The sequence below is a fragment of the Piliocolobus tephrosceles genome, chromosome 9, assembly GCF_002776525.5.
Source record: "Piliocolobus tephrosceles isolate RC106 chromosome 9, ASM277652v3, whole genome shotgun sequence".
In the NCBI taxonomy this organism is placed as follows: Eukaryota; Metazoa; Chordata; class Mammalia; order Primates; family Cercopithecidae; genus Piliocolobus; species Piliocolobus tephrosceles.
The window spans coordinates 120,198,178-120,219,410 of record NC_045442.1 but is presented as its reverse complement, the minus strand read 5'-3'; the positions used below and the strand labels follow the sequence as shown (position 1 = coordinate 120,219,410).

Below are 21,233 nucleotides of genomic sequence, written 5' to 3'. Positions count from 1 at the left end.
GTTGTTAGAAATTATGAAAGTAGAAGCTGTGTCACCACAGGTCAAGTGCTGTCAATAAAGGGTTCTCGCTTTACTCCTTAACATAAAATCTCTCCCACATGCTTGTCTCACATTCCTCGTCTGTGTTACCTTTGCCATGTCACTTCAGTTACATGCGGTAGTATCTGAAGGCCTAAGCCTTGCATTTACTCTTTAAAAGATTGAACTTGAGGATAAAGCATATTTATAGAACAATTGCACTGAGTCATAATTTCCCTCAACTCTACCAACCAGTAATTTCCAAAGTTGGTGAACGACCTCATACATTAGAGTAGAAGGTAGAAATCAAAATGAGTGAAATTAAACTCAAACTCATGAAGACTGAGCAACACTGGAGGAGAGCTCTTTCTTTAGCAAAATACCAAGCAAAGTTAGTACTGCTGTAGAAGATGAGATGAATAAATGTAGCTGCTGAAAGCAGTATCTGATGTCTTGCTCAGATGTTTAATGGATTCGCATTTTAAACAGGGCTAATAAGAAATAGCCCTTAAGGCATTTTGTAAAACTTGCCATTTATTTTTAGGAGAGAATTTTTTTGGGGGGGTGGGAGAGGCAGCCTCATTTGTTTAAAAGGAAAAAAAAAAAACAGATATTTAATCATTTTTGCTTAAACGTGAATAAGAATGAGAAATTACCCTAGTTATCTGTTTTCATTCACTCACTACAATTCCCAAAGGCCATGGAGGTAAATGAATGGAAAAGAATGCCAAGTGAGGTATGGTATTTATGTGTCTGTTGTAAATGAAGTTGTCATTCTTAAACCAATCAAATCATACATTTTTTATGAGAGGTTGCAACTTGCAGAGAGGTGGAAATGTTAGACACTAATTAATAAACGTGGCTGGCAAAGCAACTCAGACAACTCAGGACTCACAAACTAAGCTATGGGAGGATCATTAGAATACGAAATTCAATAGTGCTTTTCCATTGATTTCATGAAATGCCTGTATCCTGTCAGAAGGTTCAAGAGAAAATACAGTCGGCTTAAATTTTCCAAGTTAGTTTTGAACCAGAGATTTTAAGGATTTGCTTGTTAGAGGGATATTTTTGTGGTGGCTTTAGATTGTCTTAAAGTTCAAAGAAAACTAGAGATTACTGGATAAGCATCAATAACATTAACAGAGCATGGAAGCTGCCTGGAGTAGATGGAGGATGCCTTGCATTGTACACAAAACACTCATCAATTCCATGGTTGGTTTAGAGGGTAGTGTCGTTTTAAGTCATCAAGTCACTGTTTAATTTAACTTGAATTGAAACTAGTAAATACTGCAGATGAATTACTGGACAGCTCTCCAAACCTTAAAAAAGAAAGAGTCTACAAAAATGGAACTTTTTGGACCTTTTAATGAGTTCTCTGAAAAAGAAGAGAATGTGGTTTCATTGGTATGCAGCATATAAGGTTGAACCATATGAAACGGTCACTATTAACCCATGTTTTAAAACTACAAAAACAGCAATTTCACAACAATTACTCAACCTAACTAGAAGTATAGATGTTTCTTTGTCATAAACATAGAACAGTTATATTGGCAAAGGAAATGTGTGTACATGCATGAAAAGGGTCATTGTGCCATTGTGTGGATAAACACACAGCAGAAGTTCATGGACTGGGGGTTTGCCTGATTCCACTAGAAGAGAGTATGGTGGAATAATGCGAAACAAGCCTGAAAAGGGAGCTGAGGGTCAAAGCATAGAATTCCCTGAAATACATGCCAAGGAGCTGGATACTAATTTGGCAGATGAGTAAAAGTTTTTGAGTGGGGGAGAAAAATTTCTAGACTCAGTTTTAGACAGATTAAGAAGTCAATGGTGTAGAAGATGGAAGGCCCTTTAATGACCAGAACTGGTGAGGAGGCTGTTTTGGGGATCTAGGTGAGCAGGAATGAAAACCTCACTAGGGCTGTAGCCGTGGAAATAGAAAAGTCTATGAGAAGGAAAGAAATTAGTAGAGAGAGCTAAACTGATGATTTCAAGGGGTAGAAAATTAAGCAAATTTAGAGCCACACCAGAGTGTTAGGTGAGAGGTCTGAGAAGCTGGAAGAGCAGCCCCCATCCTGGGGCTGATGCCCCGTAAGCCATGGTCTCTGTCCAGCTTCTCAGGTTCTCTGTGGGGTACCCAGATTCAGGTCATTTCCTATGGGGTGAGGCAGGGGTGTGGCTGGAAGAGTCTGAGTAGTAGGGTCATCCTGGGAAGCAGTGTGAGAGATCAACCCCGACAGAGTCCAGCCCTGCAGAGGCTCAGAAGATCTAGGTGAGGGGACTTGTTCCCGATTTGAGGCCAGCACGGGTACCAAGTCCTCAAGGAGAAAATGGGCACTAGGGACCCAGGTGCAAGGGCTGCTTCAGCCCCACAAGCATGTCCATGCTGGGTGAGGATTACAAGGGAGGCTGGGGGTCAGCCTCTCACTGGCTTTTGGGGCTTTGTTCATCCCGATTCCCAGGATGTCGAGAACTGAGTCACAGTGAGCCCCACCTGACAACAGCTGGCACTGGGGAGGACACCGAAGGCTGAGTGAGCACTGAGGCCACAGGCAGCATCACGGGCAGAGACAAATGTCACAAGGATGATTTCTTGTTAAACCAGACTCGTTTCTCTTAAAATAGGAGAGAATACTATTTGTTGGCATCTATTATTGAAAGTAATGGTAAAAATCACAATCACTTTTGTACCAACGTAATAGAATCTAGGATTGGAAATGTAAATGAACCGCCAGCTCATTAAACCACACCTTTAGTCGCCTTTAATGGCCAGGTCAGGCATTATCATTTCAGTGTGTATTTTGCATTGGTCAGTTAGGCAGCTTGTCTAGTTTAGCGCCTGGGTAAGATCTGGAGAACATATGGAAGAATGAGTATTGGAGTGTCCATCACTGACTTCGGAAGACAGTTCCACAAGTCAGAAAGGAATCATGGCTGAGAAGATGTCAGTATATTTCCCACTTAGTGATAAGGGAAAATTATTACCTACCTTTCTCTTAATTTGAGCTCATTAATCAGTAGTGATTGTGATCTTCTGAGTGTCGCACACAATTCTCGTGGTCTTTCGTTGTAATTGTAGCTGTCATCGTGCAGCCTTAGCAGCACTATAATCCTACAAGGCTTTTCTTACGTTGAATCTTTCCATTTATCTCCATTTTTAAAATTGTTTTATACCCTCTAGTTTTTTGTTATTAAAGCATACAGATGTAAGCAGAGGACTCTAGACAAACCTAGGTATAAACTTTTAAATAAAGCTAGTTTTGCTTTGCATTTATGTGGGAGCTCACCTGACTGGATTCGTTGTTTCTTATATCACAAAGGTGCAGTGGCATAGAGGGAAGAACTACAGTATTATCAAAGAAATTTCCTGTTCACAATGACATTGCTGAACACAGTGACAACAGTACCTTCTACTGAGATAATAGCTGGTTGGGTGCCACATTGAATGGGAAGGTTAAAAAACAGCATCAGTTTATTCACCTTTATCACTAATATAGTAAAAATGTTTCTAAGAAAAATTATACTAAGAAAAGATTGCCATTTTTTTGAGTAGCAGTGCTTCTGAAAGCGGCACACTCACGCTTTGATCATAGCCGTTATTTTTCATTCATGGTCCATGCCTCCTATTTTAAGCCATTCATTTTTCTTCTAATTTTAAGATTAAATAAAGGAAAATGAAAGCTTGCGTTATTATTTAGGATGAAAACACAGAACCTCATCACAGCTGATGAGTGTCATAAATGCTAGGCTGTACCTTCTCCGATTTGGTATGTGTTTTATATACAGAAGGTAACACAGGCTGAGTAGGATGCCAAGTTACAGATGGGGATGTGGAATGCTGTCTGACAGCCGATGAGAGTCATCTGTCAGAAATGATGACTTCATCACCATAACAGACTCCACATTCCCTCACAGAAGTCCACCCAGAGTCATCTAGTTTTCCTGCAATATTTTATTTTATTTTATTTTTTGCCAGAACTGAATGGCGATATTGCTGGTTTTCCCCCGTTTGGTGTACGATTTCAATGGAAATGTAAATAGGTGGTAACTTTACAGCACAAAGGCTGATTTGGAGCCTGATAAGCCCAAATCAGATACTGGGGTCTGTAGTTTTTCTCCATCGCTGGATTATTAGCATATGGAGTTGAGCACTGCTAGCTGTATATATCCCAGGTGACCGAGAAAGGCCATTCTTTCCAGTGTGTTCTCTTAGCTTTCAGTTGGGACCTTTTCTCCTTCCCCTCAGGGAATCTCCTGTGCGATGCAAACTAATAATGAAGTCGAGGACGATGACAACTGCAGTGGGCACTTACTGTGCCTTCAGTGTTTTAAGCGTGTCACACATATCATGGCTATCAGGAAAAAGTTGTAATTTATTTCCACTGTAGCTTTTTTCCCCTGGTTGGGAGAAGGGGATATGAGAGAAGGATCACTTATGTTTCTTTGTTGTTATCAGACTAAAATCTGCTATTTTTTTTTTTTTTTCTGGCTTAGATCACTTTTATAAAATTATGTCAGCAAATGGTGATTGGAAGTTTTCTGACAGTGGCTCGTGCCTGTAATCCCAGCACTTTGGGAGGCCGAGGCAGGTGGATCAGCTTAGGTGAGGAGTTCCAAGACCAACCTGGCCAACATGGTGAAACCCCGTCTCTACTAAAAATACGAAAACTTAGCCAGGTGTGGTGGTGGGTGCCTGTAATCCCAGCTACTCGGGAGGCTGAGGCAGGATAATCACTTGAACTCGAGAGGCAGAGGTTGCAGTGAGCCAAGATCGCGCCATTGCACTCCAGCCTGGGCAACGTGGAGTTTTTGAGAGTGAAACTCCGTGTCAAAAAAGAAAAAACAAAGTTTGCTGTATGCCTACTGTGTGAATCATGATACATAAAAGAACAACTTGAAATAGCGCTGCCTCCATCACGTATTCTGCCTCCATCGCGTATTCTGCCTCCATCGCGTATTCTGCCTCCATCATGGAATTGGCATCTTCAGAGGCTAACAGTGTTTTCCCGAATTTCCAAACCAGATGAATAGACCTTGCATAATCCAGGCAGTTAACACAAAGCCACATAGTAGGGCCTTTGGACATGAATGTTGGCTAACTCAACAATGAGTGGTCTTCACTTTGATTGCTTTTATAGATTCCAGTGTATTTTTTGCAGTGTCAGTTGGTGAATACACCACAAAATGTAAGATCATTAATGTCAGTGATTCACCACCATTATTTCCTCTCACAGAAGGACTGATCCTAATCTTACTTCTCTTCAGTTTGCTTCGCAGCATCTATGTAGAACATTTCAGACAGCTGGCCCTGTGAAAGACGCCTCAGAGTCTAATCCACTGTGTTGAGTTTTGAACCTCTGGATTCGAACAGAGATTTAACTCCGTCCTTGTTAGTCAAATGGCAAATTGGCCGGGGCTACACTTTCCTGGCCTGACTCTAAAGCTGTTTATTTTTTTATTTTCATTGCATGTTTTTAAGCTTTCTTTCCTGCCCCTTTCATAAGACCCAAACAATAATTTTTGTTCTTGAGCCAATTGTTAAAACATTGTATGTATATATGAAAACACACAGGTTAACAACACACACATATAAAGTATGAGTTGCTCGTTGGAAAGAAGCCTGTAAATTGAGGCAGTCTTCATGTGTAGTGTGGAAAAGGGAAATTACGGTAATGTTACAGATTCTTAGAAACCCCAAACTTGCTTGTACCACAACCATGTGGATGCACATGAGAGGCGGCATGGGGTAGAGGCCTCGGGCTTGCGCTCCCACCGGACAGACCTGGGTTCAAATCCCTGCTCTGCCGCCTGCTTACCGTCTGACTCGGCCAAGTTATTTAGCCTCTCTCTGCCTCGGTTCCTCATAGGGACGGATTTCTGGGGCTCTTGTCAGAATTCAGTTAATTACCATGCCTAAAGAGTCTGTAGAGTGAAGGTGCTTCAAGAATGAAGGTGAAGGGGGGAAGGCTTCCTCTGTGTTAACAGGAATTTGTCTAAAGGCTCCATTCCACTTATCAGGAATAGTTATGACCTCCAGATGCAGTTTTTGTCCCAGTGATAAAAACTGCTTGTTATTTATTTTTTGAAACAGGGTCTTGCCCTTTTACCCAGGCCGGAGTGCAGTGGCACAATTTCAGCTCACTGCAACCTCTTCCTCCCCGGTTCAAGCGATTCTCCTGCCTCAGCCTCCCAAGTAGCTGAGATTTCAGGTGCGCGCCACCATGCCCAGCTGATTTTTGTATTTTTAGTAGAGATGGAGTTTTGCCATATTAACCAGGCTGGTCTCAACCTCCTGACCTGAAGTGATCCACCCACCTCGACCTCCCAAAGTGCTGGGATCACAGGCATGACCCACCCTGCTGGGCCAGCTGCTTCTTATTGATCTGACAGATTATTTTTGTCACCTGTATTCTTTCAGAGATGTCCTTCTATTAAAGATATCTTAGCAAGTTTACCATAGTGTTACTTTTTTTTTCTTTTTTGAATGTGAAATTTCTTGTTTAGTGGTCATTAATGTTAACTAAGTCACCATCCCTAAAGCTATTTTTGATTGTTTCCCATCTCTGCTATCAGGAGCATAATAGAACAGTGATTGGAATTAGAGTCACTCATGAGGGAGACAGGCAAACCTGCGTGGCTTGGGGGCGCCTTCCTGTGTAATAGAAGGTCTTGTGGCGGGGCACGCTCTCTTTCATTTGTGGGGATGATGGGCCTCCCGTTGGTGGCAAATCTTTTGAAACTTGTTTTTAGCATTCCCAAATTTTTTTAGAGAGAAATTCAGGAAGTACAGGTGCCTTTGGCATTTCATAGCTAATATACAAGCGAGACACGAGTATTCTCCATGGATGATTTTTGTGTTGTCATGGAATGAAAGAAAAATACCAGTGGGTCTTTACTGGCCAGAATATTTTCATTTTCTCACTTGGCACATAGCTCTTTCACGAATTCACTTCTTTCCATCTCTTTCTCTACTTTTAAATATTTTATGGGCAATAGGCTTATAATATGTGCTAACACGGCTGCTCTCTCAAGGGGTCAGCATGGGTTTAATAATGAGGTGCGTAACAGTGACTCTGTAAAAACCCATTTCAGGTTAAAAATGGCATGTTTTATTGAATCTCAGGTTAAAGGTGGTTAACTCATCAATTGGTGATGGCTGGGGTTAAACAGGTTCCAACATGAGTTCTCCTGTGTTTGAGGAACCAGCTGTGCCCCTGCTCACAGACGCTTCCTTTCCCCAGGACTCTGCCTCCAGACTAGGCCTGTGTTGGCTCAGAACCCTCGCTTTCTGCAGCAGAGACCCACCAAGGCAGAGGGCTTCAGAGAGCCCCATGAGACTGTGTCCATAGCAGCGACTCCGGAGAGCGTGGCTGCTGAGTGCGGCTGCTCCGTGGCCAGCTTCGCGACGGCACCAGGTGGTGACAGCCGTTGGCAGAGCTGTGTGCAGCGCTCTGTGCATGCACTTACCCCTCAGACTTGAGAAATGGCTTTGCTCCAAAGTCGTACTCTCATTTTCATTTTCATGAGTCACAGCTGGGCCCTTGTGTGAAGAATCGAAGGTCAGCTTACTCAGGAATGAGAGGCATCAGGCCCAGTCATAGGCTAACCAGGGTGAAGACCGGGGTGGACCACTCAATTCCGGGACCCTGTGTGTGTAGGAAGGGAGAAGAGGTGGGAGGACCACGAGCCGCTTATCCCCAGGAGGTGGGACGAAGGGGGACTCCTGATGCTGGGAGTGTGTGGTCTGCCACCAACAGATGGCTCCTACCAGGGCGACAGGGATAGAGGCGTCAGTGGCAACTGGTGCTGGGTAACAACCGAGCCACCGTGTGCAGTCATGAGTGCAGAAGCTTAGCTTTGGGGTAGAAGGGACAGTGAGACAGGGGCCTGTCCTCAAGAACCTCCAGCTCACTGAAAGCCCAAGCAGACCCCTGAAGGACCATACCTCCGTGTACTGAGATGCTCCTCTCCACGGGCTCCACCTTCACTGTGCACAGGACGCCGACTCTTAGTACACAGGAGCAACAGAGCTTCAGCAGATGCCTTCTCAGGACCACGCTTAACTCTAGTCCCTTCTCCCTGGGAGGAAGGAAGAGAAGGAGCCCTTGAAATTTCCCCTTTTGCTATGTTTCATTGGTTTTTAAACAAATAGGGTTAAATAGAGACCAAGACATTAATTAGTACCTTAACGTGCAGCTTTAGGCAACGTGTTACTCTGGGGGGAAAAAAAAAAACTTCTAAAAATTCATGTACCGTCAAGGAAATCTTCAAATGAGTGGGTTTAGAAGCCTTTCTTGAGAGCAATGTGAACTTGAAGAAAGGTGTGAAGTCCCATTTACTCCCGTCAACAGGATCTATTTCCAAAATTCATGCTCCTGCCGTATCCCTGCAAGCATGCTGCAGCCTCGCGTGAGAGGACCAGAGATCTATCACCTTACAAGCTTGCTGCAAGTGCAACTGAGATGAACAGACATAATAGACCTATTAATTCTTTCATCATGACTCAGAACAACCACTCTGTAAAGTCAAAGGCTGGTGTCTGTAAAATTCTTAGACTCATCGAACAGTATAGACAGCTCATGACAGCACAGACCACTGAAGATTTTTTTAGACACAGCCCATACTGTGTCTAAAAAATACTCCTGAATTAAAACTTCCCATTCTGTGCGGCCGGAGATGCAGCCTCAGTTTAATTAGCACACATGTCTTCAGAGACTCCTTGCAAAAATTCTGGAAGATCGTGTGCTCCCTTGTCGTAGACAGAGGAAGGAGGTAGCCCCTGGGAACTAGCCTCAGCCCTGACCCTAGCCACACAGTAGGTAGATTGAATTAGTGACCACCACATCACCTGGACCTTCCCCTGGTCTCCTGCTGTCTACTGGGACCTGCAGGCATGTGCAGGGCACAACATGAGATCCTGCCTCCAGCCCCATCTAACTCTGGCAGCAGGGAGGGCCAGGGTCCCTAGTCATGGGGAAGCAGTTGAGAAACAGTGGTCCTGACCCCACCGATTTCATCATTAGCTCTTGAGAAGGGTGCTGAGGGTGTGGCTGTTGGCCGCCTGTCCCGGCACCTAGGGTGGTTTTAATTAAGCAGTGAGTAGATAGGCATTGTTTTCTTTTTACTTGAAATTGTCCAGCCCATGAACATATTCCTTATTGTTAGTCTTGTGCTTTAGGTGTCTTGTTTTCGGTGAATGTTCTTTTTAACACTTTCCATTGGCCAGGTGCCGTGGCCCATACCTGTAATCCCAGTACTTTGGGAAGCAAAGGCGGGAGGATCACGAGGTCAGGAGATTGAGACCATCCTGGCTAACACGGTGAACCCCCATCTCTACTAAAAATACAAAAAAAAAATAGCCGGGCATGGTGGTGGGCACCTGTAGTCCCAGCTACTTGGGAGGCTGAGACAAGAGAATGGCTTGAACCCGGGAGGTGGAGCTTGCAGTGAGCCGACATCGCGCCACTGCACTCCAGCCCAAGCGACAGAGTGAGACTCCGTCTCAACAACCACAAAAAAAAACAGCTTCCGTTGCTTCCTGTGTTGGTTAGGATATCATATCATTGTTCTTGATCAACAGTAGGGCCTATTTTCTCTTATTCTGTGCCTCCAAATAAATTGTTCTTTTCCCTAAAATGTCCTTTCCACATCTTCTGGTTAACATGAGGATCCTTTGAGAATGAACGCAGACATAGCTTCATGTGAGACGCCTTCCCCAGCGTGTCCTTGCTCCGTCTGTGCCTGGTGTCTCTTCGAGTTCGCACCCTACAGCTCTTAGCACGCCTCTTATCACGATGCAGGAAGTAGTTGCTGTGTCTGTCCCTTCTACCACACTGCAAGCTCCATCACCATGAGAACCCCTTCTCATCCTCCTCTTCCAAGCATCTAACATGGAGTGTCTGGTGCAGACGAACACGTGAATAGACGAGCAATCATACTGGGTCAAATCATTGAAACCATTTCTGTCCCAGAGGAAGAATTCTTTTTCCATCCTTATACTTTAAAACTTTCAACTACAATGTCTACTCTTTTATAATAACTTCACTATTCAAGAAATCTCCCGAAGTTCTAGGAGTCAGAAGATTTTGAGGAAGTGAAACAGTATTATGAGAATGACTCCTCCCACCCATTTTTTTTTTTTTTTGTCTTCCTTGACATTTACATCTTGTATGTGATCAGAAATCTGTAACTCAAATGAACTGTTCATGGTAATGAGCCATTATTAATACAGTCCTGATTGAACACCTTTCTCTAAGAAGGTCACAGTGCTTTGCATACATTATCTAGCTTATCTTCAGAACATACCTGAAGTGGGGTGACCATCTATTCAGAATTCACCATGGTCTGACCATCCACGGCTCTGCAAAGTTGATTTTTCCCCTGCTGAGCCCAGGAAAGAACAAAACAAAGTTCAGGTGTGCAGTGGCAGTAGCTGAGTTATTACCACTGCTGCTTCGCTGAGCCTTCTGCAGAGTCTTAGGGCAGCACAAGCCAATTCTCTGAGCAGCTGCATGAATGCTAAGCATGCAGTCTTGGTGTCATGCGAGTCAGGCAGCTACAGAGATCAGGTCCTACAGGAGTTAGGGGGAAGGGAAGATTACTTTCCCTTAAGGGGATATCGCAGGTGCCTTCGAACGAGTGTTTGTCTGCCCCCTTCAGTGAGTGAAGCATCCCGTTCTTAATCGAAAGCTCCTATGGCCAAGTCCCACATGGGACATTTTATGGAGAAGCAGTATGGTTTAAGGGAGGCATCACCAGATGAAGAGTGGAGATACTAGATTTGTGTGATCCCAGCTCTGTCATTAACCACCTGTGTCTATGCAGTCGCTTATTCCCTTCATACCTGTCAGCCGAGAGTACTGACTGCCTGACTTCCAGGGTCCTTTACAGCTTTAGAGTACAGGGGTTCTGTTTTTGCTGCTCCCGAATTTCCGCCTCCCGTCGTCCACACATTTCACAGATGCATCTGAATGCTCGCAGCGCTCTATTTGCACTCCTCTTCTGTTTGTCCCTGTTTTTTATGTGGACGCGTATCAACCCCCATGATGGACTGCACGCTCCCTGCGGGCAGGAGCCATGTTCGTTTCATTTTTGTGTCCCATGCCTAATGTAGGTGCACTCACCTCATCTGTCCCGTATCTTGAACCTGTGAATCTCATCAGACTCTTCTCAGCAGATAAACCTGTACAAGTCTTTCCTGTCTTGAAAGGACGGATGGGTGGCCCCCATCCTCCACTGAGCTTCCCGTTGAACCCCCTTTGCGGGTGATCTCAAAATAGAAGAAGACCTCATTCACCATATCCACTGTTACCCTCCTCCTTTCCCCTCCACTTCCCATGACCAGGTGTTCTCTGCCACTCCACAGAACCTACTTCTGATTAATCCCCTGAAGAATTTTTTATTGCCAAATCCAAATTCTTTGGCCTCACACAGTGTTTGCTGTGGCCAGCCACTCCCTCATTCTGGAAACTCCTCTCTTCTCGTGGCTGCCATGGGCCCAGTTGCTCCTGCAGCTCCTCCTGCCCCTTGCTCTGCCCTCCTTGGACTCCTCTTTCCTGGTATTCTCTGCAGTTCCGTCCTCGGCTCTCAGCTCTTTGCACCCTTCTTTCCCTCGCTGACAGCTTTGCGCATACCTGTGGCTTCACTGCCACGCTGAGGAACATTCTCTGTGGCCCTGGCCCCTCTGTTGAGCCTGAGCCCCATGATTACAACTTCTGTCTGCACCCCACAGTCACATCAACCTTAGCATGTCCAGACCTGTGCTCTTCAGCCGCCTCTGAAACTCTTTGCTGTGTTTTCCCCATTCGGGCAGTCATCCCACCGTCACCTGGTTGTACAGACCTGGAGTTCCCCTTCCCCATCATGCCCACGACCAGCCAGTCACCATGGAGTTCAGCCTCTACCAGTCTTCCCTGGCCTGCAGCAGCAACTTCTTAACTGTCCTCCCTGCCTGTGTCTCTCCTCTATAATCCATCCTCCACACTGCAGCCAAAATGGCTTTTCTAGAATTTCGATCGTGTTGCCTTTGTTACTTCTTCTGTACCTGACCACATACTTTCAGACAAAATTTCAGTTCCTTAGCTTGCAAGACCCTCTGAGAGCTGGGCGTTGCCCACCTTCACAGCCCTTCCCATGGTCCTCCATGCTCACACTGGGAGCTCCCTGTGAGAGGGAACTGTCACCCTCCCACTTACTGGGTCACTGCAGGGCTACCCCATGGGTTTCACATGGCGGTCCCCTTTCGCTGCTGGCACGTCCAAGGACTCAGCCCAGATGCCGCCTTGGCTTTCCTCACCAGGCAGGATTAAGTCCCACATCCCTGGACTTCTGTGGGCTCTGTCCTGCCTCTCCCCACGCGCCTGCCAGGGTGCTTACTGGCTGAGGGCTCAGCATCTCTCCCGCCGTCCCACCCCCGCCATTCTCCGCCCGCCGTCCCACCCCCGCTATTCTACGCCCGCCATCCCACCCCCGCCACACTGAGCACCTGAAGGGAGGACCTTCTTCACTGGCCTTTGTTCCCGGTTTTTGGCCTAGAGCCTGACAAACGGTAGCTGTTTGCTCCATACTTGTTGGACAACCAGACAGATGCATGCTGGGAGGATCGCTTGCTCAAAGACTCTGCCCACCTCCCCCTGGCATGTTACTGGTCCTTCTCTCCATTACTGTAGGATAGAGGTCACATTCCTCAGCCCAACTCATGGCTTTCCACAGGTGACTTGTCCTGCTTTTGAAGAGGCAGCTCCCTTAGCCTCTTTCTTCTCCCTCCTCCTCTGTTCTGAAGACCGGGGCCGGCATTAGGTGCACGTGATCCTGACTGCCTGATAATAATTTCCCATGATGAAAGTAGCAGAGCCAAGTGCCATTTCCCTTTCATTTAAATTAGATAAAACCCAGAACTGTGGCTTGCAAGCGATGGAAGTCCACTGGGGAAATGAAAGGTTCAGAGAGAATGGGACCCGTTATAATAAAAGCATTTGCACAGCCAGTGATTCCATCCACCCTGTGGCTTCTGTGTTCCTTGGAGTGCAATGAAATGTAAAGCAGGAGGACCTGTGGAGGTGGTTTGAGGAATGGATTCTAATTGGAAATGGTGGCGGCATTCTGTGCTTGGAGCACGCGCTGCAGACGGGGCACCGGGTGTGATGGGCACTTTATGAAGAGCCATAGGGCCCCCGGGTGTGCTGTAGCTCAGGACCTCGGCCCCGCTGTCTCAAGTCCTTTCCACTCCAGTCATGTACTGGACATGATGGGAAGGTGCGCATCGCCCTCCCTTCCGCCCTCCTCCTCTCCATCCTTCCTTCCATCATTCCATTCTTCAGTGGTTCTGTGTTCCTATTCTGTATTTGTATTAGCATTCAATAAAAATTATATACTGGAACCGATGTCAGTCAACTGCTAGATCTTCAAATTACTCATGAGACCTAAGAAAAACCTATGTGACAAACATAGGCTGGCCAGAAAATCCCACATGATTTAATTTTACAATAATCTTTATAATGATACAATAACAATAGCTAAGTTATTTTCAACACGTCTTAGCCTCTACTTATGAAGCACTTCACATGTATTTTCTCGTTTAATTCTGACAGCCTTACAATTCAGGTGTTATCTCCATCTCACAGATGAGGAGACCGAAGCTCAGAGAAGTTAAGACACTTGCTTGAGACTGCATAGCTGTAATAAACGGCAGAAGCAGAATTGTCTATAACATAGAGGCAGAAACCATATTGAGTGGCAGAACTAGGTTTCAAACTGAGATCTGACAGCAGAGCCCAAGCTTTTAAATATGTTCTGTGTTACAGGGTCCTGTGACTTAAAAGGGTTTGATTCCTGAACAGAAAACACAGGCTTACTTTTTAACATAGTTAATATTACCTGGGAGAAGTCTTAGTTATTACTTATGTGCCCTTAAAAACAGTATCAGTAATCGAATTGCTTCAGATTTCTGAGAGTATTTTTACAGTTGTTCAATCTGCCTTTACTTTCTCACTTTTGTGTTTTTAGATGCATCATCCCATTCAGATGAAACCTGCAGATAGTGAAAAGTCAAACGGTAGGTGGTAACCAACTGTCTTGTTTAATAATATCTGCTGCTTTAAATTACAAAGTCAGTTGGGGGCGGGAGAAGCTGGCCCGGCTGCTTTTCTCTCTAGAAGGCAGCGCTGTGTCAGGAACCTTCTCTGTGACCTGGATGTCTGAAGGAATGCACTCTCCACTCTCCTCTCTCCTGTCCCGTTGATCTCTGGCGTAAAGATGTATGTTACAACCAGTGGCTTTCTGTGTCCTTCTGTTTGGGACTTGCCCTGTAGAGGGACCCTGTAGCATTTGGCTCCTGTCTCCTCCAACAAAGCAGTACAGGGGCATCTCATGGAGATCCAGAGGACATCTGCAGGAAGGGAGTTGCCCATGGAGAATTAGGCTATCTTTCTGTGGGTGGGGAGTGGGGTTGGTTTTTGTTTTTTCACCTTTTGCATGTGTTTTTTGGACTTGGAGACTGCCTTATTGTACTCTTCTCTAAATTGCACTGATGTATTTGCATCCAAATTCAGAGTGCAGTCTGCTGATTAAATCAACGTACACTTGGTGCAAAAATCTGCATTTGATGAGGTCCATAAATAATTGGGTTTTGCCTCTTCGAGACACGAGAGAGTTGATAGCCACATTTCCCTCTTTAAGTTTTTGTTTCATTTCTACGAACCTTCTGTCCCTGTTTTGTTCTTTTAATTTACTGAAATGTATGTTAAAAGAATCTTCTACCATCCTAGACTGGAGAGCAGCTCTGTCCCATAAGACTGACATAATCAGCACTGTTTCCTTCCAACAGGCAGTTTTGCACCTCATTAATTAGTAATCAGGGCAGAAGCCATGCACTTAGAGATCTGCATATCTGCAAATGGAAATTATGATTGGGTTCTAAATCTCTCCACAAGGTATTTTTTGCTAATTGTAGTACATTCCATTTTCTGGCTTCTCCACAGACTAGAAAGTTTTGAAGAAAATTCCAAGTCATAGCATGGTGCTGCCAGCACCCGGCTTGTCGGAGCTTTCTTCTCTCGGCTCTCAGCAGAACGCAGTGGCCCACACCTGTAGTCGAAGCTGCTCAGGAGGCCGAGGCAGGAGGATCCCTTGAGCCCAGGAATTCAAGGCCACCCTAGGCAACATAGATATATAAATAAAGAAAATTTTAAAATAGCTTTTCTCTCTCTAGGAGGGGCTTTGGTGCTTTAACCACTGTCATCTCCTCAGCCCTGCACTTTACTTAGGGTTAATTCTTTTTTTTTCCTCTACTGCTTTATCACAAACATGACACTTAGCACCAGAAGTTGTCCAATCCGCTGCTGCTCTGTGGCCCCTTGAGCGAGCTGTGCCGCTCCTACAGCCACCAGTTGTTCATTCATCAGTTACCGTGTGCCAGGCACGTTGCTAAGGGCCAGGGCTGCAGCACTGAATAGGAAAAGGAAGAATAAAAGACCCCAAGAGACTGTGCCTCAGATCTTGTAGAACTGACATTCAGTCTACTGATATTAGTATCCAGAAGTCACTTAAACACTGAACCTGAGTCTCCGCATGTGTAAACATGGAATTAATGGTAACTGTCTCACCTAAGTTGGCTTCCCCACAGCCCAAGACTCCAATAAGATGTTTGTAACAGTCTCTGTAATGATTGAATGCTCCTATGAAACGCTGATTCCTGTTGACACCCAGAGGTGGTCTCCTGGCCTCTGCGGGCTCTCCACGGAGCGTGCCGGCCTGGGAAGACGACCACTTCCCCCGGGCGGGCTCCTTTCAGCCCTTGTGCTCCGGAGGTGTGTGCTTGCAGTCTGACTTCCTTGGTGGGAGACAGGAGAGATGACCCTTGTATTTTGGGATGAGTCCTGTTGGTGCGGGTCATCTCAGAGAGTGTGGCCACCAAGAAATGTTCCCTGCCTTTGGCTCCATAATACTCTAAACGGTGTCAGGACAAGGACCATGGAGTGAAAGTCTGTGGAAAAGGTTTTTGTCTCATTTCTGAACCTTTGGTTGTAGTTATAGAAACTTGAAAAATTAGCTGAACTGAAAACATTTGACCTGAAAAATCCCAGTACTGAAACACAAAGGGATATTTTTCTTTTGCGTTTTCTGCTGTGCAGGTATTCATCTGCCTCAGAGAACCCTTTCTACAGGCAGCTGCCAGGAGTTTGCAGAGTGCTTTGTTGCTCTTTCTGTCCAGCGTCCACCCTGGTCCCTGAGAATCGTGTTTGCTTTGGGTCTAGAGTCACAGCACATAATACAACTGTCATGGGCACACCCAATGTTGCATGATCACAGAAGCCGAGGAGGATCGGGCGCCGTTATTTTAGGATGAGACGGTTGTGTGAAAATGCTGTTTTCCAGCAGCAGCCTGGGGGAGCGGTTACGAACTGTTTGGAGAAGCCTGGATTTGACCCCTGACTCCACGCTTGTTGGTTTTGTCCTCGGGCAAGTTATTTAACCTTAGTCAGCATCCGTGTCTCTTCAGCTGTGAGAGGGGGCTACAGTGGTGTCATCTGAACACTTGTTGTAATGCCCAGCATCCGTGTCTCTTCAGCTGTCAAAGGGGGCTACAGTGGTGTCATCTGAACACTTGTTGTAATGCCCATCTTACAAGGTTATTTGAGGTTTACATAAGTCAACATCTGTAAAGAGCTCAGCATAGCACCCGGCACATAGTGAGTATCCAGTGTGCTAAGTTCTGCTAAGTTAACACTGTTACTCTACTCACCGAGGCAGCCTTTTCAGTGCATTCTGAGCAGCAGGGGCTGGCCTGTCCAGGCCTGGGCTGTTCGTACCGAAGCATAGCTCTGTATGTACAAATGAAAACCCCCAAGCCTTCTGGTTGAGCCAGTTCTCCCTTTGCTTTGTGGATGGACCTTCATTTTCTGAATTTTCAGTAAGAAAAGTCCAAAAATATAAATGTGCTGAAGGCTGCCTTTAAAGGCTTTTCTATCTAGAGGCCCAAATGGAACCTCACCTTGCACAGACATGAATAGTTTCAAGGTTCTCTTTGGACCTGATTGAGGAATCAGGAGGAATATGTAGTTTTCTAAAGCGAGTGGTAAAAGCTGCAAGCCTTTTCTCATTTCACATGGCATTTTTGACAGGTAAGCATAGCTTCTAAAGCTCAAAGAGCACAAAGATTTCTTTGGCTCAGTTGCTCTAAATAGCTCCTATAGTTTTGAAAGAAGTATAACGAGCTCTAATTGCACTTCTATTGAGTTTGCTGACATTTATGGATAGCACAAAGGACTCGTCACAGTTAGACATTTACTGTCTTCATTATCACTGTGTTCAGATTTCTAAAACTTTGTATTTGCTGAGCAAGAAGGAGCTGCTGCTCATGGATTAATTCGTGATGGACAGGTGAACTCCAGAAAAGCAGTCACCCTTGGCAGCTTTTGTCCATCGAGCGATTCTGAGAGAGGAAACCTCTAGCGTGAGCCCCGAAACGTTAGGTTGCGCTCAGATCAGCCCTGCGCTTCGGGATTTCACCGAGCAGACTTCCCGAGTCTCCATGGCTTCTTATAACCTGCCCTTTAGTTGGCTCTGATTTAAGCTGCAGCCTCTGGCACACTGATGGAAGCTCGCGGCATTGTGTTTCCTGTCCACGTGCTCCCACAGGGCCAGGTTGTCCAGAAGGAAAATAATCCCACTCTGGAGAAGCAAAAACTCCTGGGGCTGCTAAGAGGAGCACACTGAGGAAACCACCCACCTTTCCACAGAATCCGCCTTTTTTGTTATTTTTCCATTGCAGAAAGTCGAATGGTGGGACAGGTAGAGTATGTGAGGAGGTGCAGATTTCACGCACCATCATAAGCAAGCAGAAACGTACTTACTCTCTTTCATTCTCTGTGCCATCCAGCTTTTGATCCTCTGTTGCTGTGCCCAACGAGGTACCAGCTGTGCAGTACTGAAAGTCACAAGCAGTTGCTGAAGTTAGGCTGGCAGTGAGTGATACAGACAGAAGCTGCTTTCGTTCTGGTTCTGGGTCTCGGAGGCTGGAGCTGTGCTCATCTGATGTCTTTGCCTCTTGCCGCAAGGGGAGTTGTTTGTTGTCTTTACGTACAGAGCGTTAAATCCATCCATCCCGCTTTTACCCTCCAACCTCACAATTTGCTGGGGGTCCTTAACGCCTAGAACCCAGAAGTGTCACTTAAGCCTGCTGTGTGTGTCTCTCTCTCAAGGCCTCCAAAACCTCCAGTGTCCATGTGTCAAGTTCAGAGCTAGCAGGAGTCAAGATAACTAAATATTGTCAGCAGAGGGTGCAAACCTGCAAAGCCTCCATTAAAAATAGGGATCATGGAGTGGCTCCATCCAGTCACTTTCTGATTCACTGAAAGATGAAGAAATAATTTTGAAATTCAAAGTGGAGAGACTCACAGATTTGGAGGCAGTAATTAAATGCCATATGTTAGCACTAACACATTGAAAAGTTGTTAATTAATTCAGGCAGCCCCAAATCCAGGTGCGACTTTGACAGATTGTACACCCGGGTGTTAGCACAGACTTACAATTAGGGATTTTTTTTTTAAATGAAGTTTCTATTCCCCTAACTTAAAAAAGTCACCCCATGTATTTAAAGTATTAACCCATTCTCATCGTATCATGGAAGGTAGACTTCAGATGGCTGCTGGTGTGGAACCCCTTTTGACTGTGGTCATCGTTACTAAACCGGGGGGACCCCATCTGTGCAGCACTTCATGTGTAAAAGCATTTCCCTGCACTTATTCAGTGTCTGTCATGGAAAATGACTTTGCCCCTAGAGGGCAGGGACCTTTTTAAGTGTTTTTGTTTTGTTTTTGTTTTTTTAATTCCTTAAAGCACCTAGCAGAATACTGTGAACACAGTACATTTCATTTAAACAGCTGACTTTCCTGTAGGTTGAAAAAATAAGTGAGATACTTAGTGCCCATGGATACTCAGGAAAAACTCATCAAGATGGTCATCAAAAGTTGATAAAAAAGTTAAGTGAACTCAAAATAACTGTGTTCTTGTAGAATGTTTACAGAGCTGTTAGGGACCCTCAGAATGGGACTTTGGGGGCTGAATTGTATGACTAACTTGTCCCTGGAAAACCAAAAAAAAAAAAAAAAACAGAAGAAAGCTGGGCATGCCCACTATTCCCCATTTTGCCTTTAAAGCAAACACAGCCCAACTGTTGAAACCACGGGCAACATTGGCTGGTAAGAGATTCCCAAAGCCCAGCACTTCTGTGCACACACACAAGTGCGCCCACACACCACACACACAGATGGAACTTAACGTTTTGATAACATGGTGACGGAGGTTTCCATTTTTTTTCTTGGCTAATACTTGCTCTTTTTAGAAGTGGGAGTTATCTTCCTTTTTGCTGCCTGGCCGAGTTGACCCTGAGTGATGGCTAGGAAGTCAGCATTTCTTCATGAGTAGTTTCCATTTTCTTCATATTTGTCTTAGGAAAAAAATCATTTTTAAGCTTACCCAGGAGCTGCATGTTTAATTTACTGTGGCATCCCCCGAAGCTCAAAACCTACAAATTGTTGTAGCTAAATACCATAATTACTGGTTTACCCATGAAACCAAGGACTTGGTGGGAATTTTTCATTTGCCTTTATTTAGAAGAACTAAAACCAGATTGTTCAGGGTAAAAAGAAACATAACAGGAATTTTATTTTTACTCACAAAAATGCCAGCCATAGTTTGCTGGGGGTAGGAGTCTCAGAGATGAGAGGGAGGGAGTCCTGGGGATTTTTCTCCCTATTCTACCCCCTTTCCATCTCATCTCTCCCCTTCCTGTCCGATCTCTCCCCTTCGCATTCACGGGAATGCCACATTTCCACAGGGCCTCCGCCACCAGAATCCTCACATGTTAGTGAGCACAGGCAGTGTAGACAGCCTGCAGCAGGTGGTGTGGATGGCCTGCAGGTGAGCTCCTTGCCCAGGGTATCTGGTGTCTCTCTGGCTTCGTTGTTGGGCCTGTGCTGCCCATGACTGACCAGGCTCCACCAGTTCACAGCGGATCCATGCTACTTCGCCTTCTCTGAAGGGAGGAAAAAGAACTTGAATTGGAAGTTTTCCATTGGCGTACAGGAGGTCAGGTCCTCAGCGGTCTCCCTCCCAGGAATTAGATCCCGGGGTGCCTGTTCCCCATGTCTCCTCTGAGTCTGAACACAAGCAGTGGCTCAGGCCAGCTAATGCTTTCTTCGCTGAGCTCCTTCTCTGCACATGAGGCTGAAGATGGGACGCGCCATCCTGAGGTCAGGCTGCTTTCCTCCATCCACCCAAACCAAGTCCCTGCTACTCCATACTCTGCACCTTGCCTGGTTAGAACCTCGTTCTCTCCCACCTCCAGTCTCTCCAGACCCTTCGTCCAGCTTGAATTCCACATCCCCCAGCGAGCCTTTCTCAAACACTTGGGTGCACAATTCATAGTTTACAAGTATCGTGGAATTGTGCTTTTCAACTTGTATTCCTTGGTGCACTAGAGTTTCTGAGGTGTTGCAGGAGCTGTCAGTGGGGAGAGAGCTGGGTGGAAGGGATTCTGACCCCCTGCTCACCGTCCCCGCCTCAGGAACCCTGGTCAGCCCAAGTATGACGCGGGCCGCCTTCTCTCCATTTCTGGGAGAGAGGAGAGTTTAAACCTTCATTCCACATATGACAAACCAGAGGTCCTCAGAGGTCAGCCTGTTTTCCAAGGACACATGTCAAACTAATGGCAGCACTGGACCTAGAACCTTGATCGCCTAATCACGGCCATTGTTCACCCCTGCAGGCCTCCTCTCCTTCTCTGAACTTGGAGGAGACACAGCAGGGGAAGGAATCCTGGGCTAGGAGGACTCCAGGCTGTGGGCCAGGCTGGTCCCTCCCACAGTGGACCTTGGGAGATCTTTTGGAGACATACAGAAGCTCCCTTAGGTCTCTTCCTTCCACTCTGGGATTCTATGAAGAGGAGCCTTTAGCTGTCTCCTCTAGGCCCTTCAGGGCTGTGCTGGCCCATGGAGCAATCATGTGTGGCTCTTTAATTAAAAGTACGTTTTAGAAAAGCACTTCCTCAATCACACCAGTCCCTTTAAGTGCTCAGCAGCCACACCGTGTCAGCAGCACTGCAGTAGAGGAACCCACCTGTTACCAGTACACCTGCCCCAGCCCCTTTGCAGCACAGACACGTGCTTTAGCATCCAGAGGGAACTGGCTCCAGTAAGTCTGGGATAACTGCTCAT

General features: G+C 45.8%; 1 protein-coding gene and 1 long non-coding RNA gene across 15 annotated transcripts in view; one reads left to right on the top strand and one right to left on the bottom strand.

Annotated features, from left to right (window-relative positions):
* CELF2 (CUGBP Elav-like family member 2) overlaps positions 1–21,233 on the top strand; it is a 169,583-nt gene that overhangs the window by 69,396 nt on the left and 78,954 nt on the right. For all 14 annotated transcript variants that reach the window (XM_023223298.2, XM_023223309.2, XM_023223305.2 and 11 more), the window contains one exon: positions 14,023–14,071. In XM_023223298.2, coding sequence (XP_023079066.1) covers positions 14,023–14,071 — 49 coding nt within the window. The remainder of the gene's footprint in view (positions 1–14,022; positions 14,072–21,233) is intronic.
* LOC116418926 lies at positions 6,426–18,062 on the bottom strand. Its single transcript, XR_004229138.1, has 3 exons — positions 17,871–18,062; positions 7,964–8,097; positions 6,426–7,664 (listed from the first exon to the last, which is right to left on the bottom strand). It is a non-coding gene; the product is annotated as an uncharacterized LOC116418926 (long non-coding RNA).